The sequence below is a fragment of the Arachis ipaensis genome, chromosome B08 (genome assembly GCF_000816755.2).
Source record: "Arachis ipaensis cultivar K30076 chromosome B08, Araip1.1, whole genome shotgun sequence".
Taxonomy (NCBI): domain Eukaryota; kingdom Viridiplantae; phylum Streptophyta; class Magnoliopsida; order Fabales; family Fabaceae; genus Arachis; species Arachis ipaensis.
In genome coordinates, this window is record NC_029792.2 from 39,176,595 (window position 1) to 39,181,536 (window position 4,942).

A 4,942-nucleotide genomic window follows, 5' to 3' on the forward strand; every position below is an offset into this window, starting at 1 on the left:
GTATTTATATTTTGGTCCCATTTATAAAATTAAAGATGAAAAATCACACTTTATTCTCTCAAATATTGAAAAAACTGGAGAAGATCCACTCCCTAGGCTTTCTTGACTCTAATCCGGTCACCAAAAGAACTTTTCAACAAGATTATGAGATGAGTAAACAAACACTGAGATATAATTCAATGCAGTCCAATGTATAACTCATCATCATTGGAAAACACAATATGACGTCTTCCATGTTAACGACTGAGATATACCTCGGATATAACTTCTAAGCAAGAACAATAGAAATTTATTAAAGTCTAAAGAATGGCCCAACTTTCCTTATTAATGAGTCGGCCATTCTTGTTACAATGCCAATGGTATATAGTATTCCCAATAACAATAATAATAATCTCCACATTTTTTGAGAAAACAAAAGTCGAGGGAGCCCATGTTCTCAGAACTAGACCAAATAGGCCAATTTGACCTAAAAATCAGTGACTGATAGTCTAATCGAGTCGATCATAAACCACTTGACAGCAGATCCGCATGGCTTCACCAACACCTAGCTGAAACATGGAAGTAACGTTCTGCAAGTCCACCGGTGCTCCAACGTTGAGGATGTTGGAATTAATTTCAAAATGCAAGGGACAAGCTCTAACCTTGGTTCCCCACCTTTTTGTTCCCAAACTCTACCAACTACCAAGCCAATTTACTTTTTGTTTTCATATATATATATATAACCTCCAATTAATAATTTATATATTATTAATTTTAATTCTAGTTTTATACTCAATTTTTCTCAAATTAAACTTTATTAAATAGAATAAAATTTTATATAATTATATATTTATACCCTAATTATTAAACCAAATAACCAATGATCTAATAATTGAACCACTAACCAATAACCCAATCCTTTGAGTCAATTACCAATTCGATTCTCATAACTGGGGAGAAAATTAACCCCCTCGACAACTCCATTTGCTATCCCCTGTTCCCCATTCATTAAAAATTAACATGAATGTGTAAGAAAAAACAGTAAATAGTATCTCCAATAAAGTGTCCTTTATATGAACAATACCGCAATACCTCTGCACTTTTCAATTGGTTCAAGGTTAACCTCCACAAGAACATAAAAGCAACCATTTTTAAGTTTCCTACAAATCATTTCCATCAGGTGTCAAATGTCAGTAACCGACTCTACAAAAACTAGGGATGATTAGAAAATATGTACGTGCTATATCATAGATGAATGCAGCATTTACATCTTGATGCCCATATCATCAGGTTCAAAACGCTGCATATATATTCACAGGGAGGATGGGAGGAAGACTATACTCAAACCACAAACCAATGAAATACTGATGCTGAGTGATGTTGTCATCCTTGATTAGTGACATTTCTCAACAAGACTTCAAACCATGTTTCTGATAAATGTTGCAAAGTTATCAACATTCATTATTATCACCCAAACATAAGTATAATAAACCCCAGCACAGATACTTTTGGTCTTTTGAAAACCATACCTAAAGATATGATCAACGACGAGCACGACCTTTGCCACGTTTTTGCTGCGCTAAGCCTTGGAATTGAGGATTCGGACCTCCGACATATTGCTGGGGTAATACACCTTGAGGAACAAACCGCTGCACTAAACCTTGAGGTCTAAGAAATTGCTGTTGGGCTGGAGCAAGGGGATAATATCTAGCACCTTGATTTGCAAGATAGTATTGGTGACCTATATTTGCAGCAAAGCATGGTTGACCAGGACCAGGAAGAAGAAATTGGGGTCCCCATACCCCGAATCGAGAGGCTGCAGATGCATGATTCACAGCTAGCGATTGTGTCATGGCGGTTGATGAGTCTGTTGGAGGGTGCCCTACCTAATATACAATAAAGCTCAACAATCAATATAAAACTAAAAACATAAAGATCAATAAACAGAGCTTTTGACTAAATCCAACTACTATTAACCATAAATAACTAATTATAACCAAGATAGTTCTTGGTCAGAAAAGCAAGGTAGTTAGTACTTCACCTCGTTATTTGTTGCAGGACCTGCATTTGGAGGATCATCCAGAGTGTTATGTGTTGCAGGACCAGTATTTGGAGGATCCACTGCGCTATTTGTGGCATGACCCGCATTTCGAGGATTATCTGACATTGAAGACGAACTGAGATCATCTCCTCGAGACCTTCTGTCCTTGACCCTTGGACAACTAGACTTTGAATGACCCATCTTGTTACAAGCTTTGCAACGTCGCCGCTTCTTACCATTCTTATAAGTTAGTGATGCACCCTTGGTCGTGTCATCCATGGTATTCTTGGGAATAGAAAATGATCTGGTATCCACCATACAGCCTTTATGCTCTAGCTTAGCCGTGATTTTATAAATTTCATCTTTTGTTTCAAGAAAATTATGCAATTTTCTTGCTGCCAGAAATGACATCCAATTACTTGCAGCACATAATGCACCATAACGAAACAAGAACTTTTTATCATTCACCTCATCTTCTTCATCCGGAAGCTCATTAAAAGACTTTGCAGCTTGAGTCCATCTTTTAAGAATCATCTTTTCGGGTAATTCTGCAATATGTTCATAAATCATAACACAAAATATGTGACTACAGGGAATGCCATGGGTACTCCATAGGCAACACTGGCATTCAAATTTCTGTGATTCTCTGTCGTATGTCACCTTGTATTCCCAACCAGGCTTGCCATACTTAGTCAATTTAAACGTGGCAGTCGTTGAAAGGTTTTCACATCCAACAACAAATAGTAAAGCAGCCCCTTCTAACTCTTTTTGCACTTCTTTGAAAATTTCCCTCGTAAACACTTTAGCAGCCTTGCGCTCAATTGATTCTAATGCAGTTGTCAAAACAGGCTCATTGTACATGGAATTGAACTCTGCTACCAATTCATTGTTCCTAAATTCCTTCAATGCAAGCTCAAAGTGTTGGACCAATTCGAGTATATTGTGCCTTGCCTTGATATATTTCTTCATCAATGGGTTTAAGCCCTCACATCGTGATGATGCTCTTAGTCCAGAACAGAACTTATCACGAAGGTAAGTCGTGGCCCACATTTCCTTCTTCTTATATGTCTCCTCTACCCACATACTGTCACATACCTCAAACTTTTGTATCATGTTACGCCAATACTCCTCAAACTCATCAGGATCAAAGTTGGTATAAATAGATTTCTTGAAAGCCTCAACAAATTCAGCATCCCTAATGTTGTATGCTGCACCTTTTTGAAGATGCCAAGCACATAGCCTATGGGTAGCATTTGGGAACACCACCTGAATTGCCTCTTTCATGGCCTCATTATCATCAGTTACCACTGCACTTGGGTGCTTCTTTTCCATTGCATCTAAGAAATTCTCCAATGCCCATTTATATGTGTCAGCTCGCTCATCACCTAGTAAGGCACATGCAAAAATACAAGTTTGTCGATGATGATTAGTACCAGAAAAGATAACTAAGCGTCTGTGGTACATGCTTTCTTTGTATTTTGTATCAAGTCCAACCACATCCCCAAAGTACTCATAGTCAACTTGACTTAAGCCATCAGCCCAAAACAAGTTTCCCAATTGATCATCATCTGTAGTGGTGTACCTAGCAAACAACGTCGGATCAGAATCAGCCTTACCCTGCAAATAGCTAATAGCTGCAAGTGCATCACCATCAACTATCTTAGGACATCTTTGTTTATCAATGTAACTGTACAAGTCCTTTGAGAATTCAACTCCAGCAAAAGCCCTAGCTTGACCAACCATAAAACCCATGATTTGAAATGTTAGGAACCCATGTATGCGGATACCATCACTTTGTGCCTTTTTTGCAGTTGTTAACCGACGAGTATTTGGCACGATGTAATCAAATCCAGCGGGTGCTAGCTCATGGTTGTGGCCTTTTTCAAAGGTTCTCACTCTCCAAGTTGAGGTGTGGTTGTCAAGGTAAATACTCAACATTGCATGACAATTCGTCCTAGTCTCTGGTTTCTGATCCCTTTTTCTATCAATTCTCATGTAATGCTTTTTGTCTCTCAAGCCTTGCCTGTTGCATACAAATCTTCGTCTTATCAATTTGCCATCATCATCACGAGCCACGTCTCCTTTCCGGACACTAAATCCAACACACTTAGCATAACTCACATAAAAATCATAGGCCTTTTCATGAGTATCGAACACCATTTTCAAAACTTCCTCTTTACTCAGTTCGGCTTTATTCTTAAACATGGTAGCCTCCTCCATGTGACTTACATCATTCCCTTTACCTTGATCCTCTTGTAAATCATCATCACCGCTGTCACTACTAGAATCATCACTATCATCATCATCCGCATGCTCCATAGTATCACTTTTATCATGAACAACATGCTCCACACCATCACCTTTGTCATCATCAACAAGATGCTCCATACCATCACTTTTGTCATCAACAAGATGCTCCATACCATCACTTTCCATCCTCTCCTACCAGTTCCTTTACAAATAGATTACAACAACCAAACAAGAAAAGATGAGTTTAACCACCTGAAACAGAACACACAAGGAAAAAAAAATTATGAGAGAGACATGAGAAATAAAAGCAAATAATGACTTTAAACAAAATATACAGCCCGGATTTGTGGCTATCTAACTCAAAAACCCTGAAGCAATTTGTAAATTTAAATATCAATGAAACAATGACTTTAACAGATTTGGTAGATTTGTCACCTATTTCCAACTCTATTGCAACTCTACTCCATATTCAAGAATGACAATGTATCTTAGTGGAGATATTACAATGGGATCAAAATGATCTGCACAACACTTATTATAATCAAATTACTCTTTTCTTTAAAAGAATAACGGGTCAGATATCTCTAAATAAGAACAATTAACTTCTGTAAAAATCAATGTTGGAAGTTTGAACTACACAATTGAAAGCACCCCTCACGGTCTGTGAGAGAG

At 37.8% G+C, this 4,942-nt stretch overlaps 1 protein-coding gene across 2 annotated transcripts in view; it reads right to left on the reverse strand.

Moving 5' to 3' along the window:
• Positions 1,009-4,942, reverse strand: part of LOC107613063 (protein FAR1-RELATED SEQUENCE 5) — a 6,482-nt gene continuing 2,548 nt past the window's right edge. For both annotated transcript variants that reach the window (XM_016314908.2, XM_016314909.2), the window contains exons 2-4: positions 2,021-4,522; positions 1,509-1,865; positions 1,009-1,409 (exon numbers count right to left, since the gene is read on the reverse strand). In XM_016314908.2, coding sequence (XP_016170394.1) covers positions 1,521-1,865; positions 2,021-4,456 — 2,781 coding nt within the window. In that variant the 5' untranslated portion in view covers positions 4,457-4,522 and the 3' untranslated portion in view covers positions 1,009-1,409; positions 1,509-1,520. The remainder of the gene's footprint in view (positions 1,410-1,508; positions 1,866-2,020; positions 4,523-4,942) is intronic.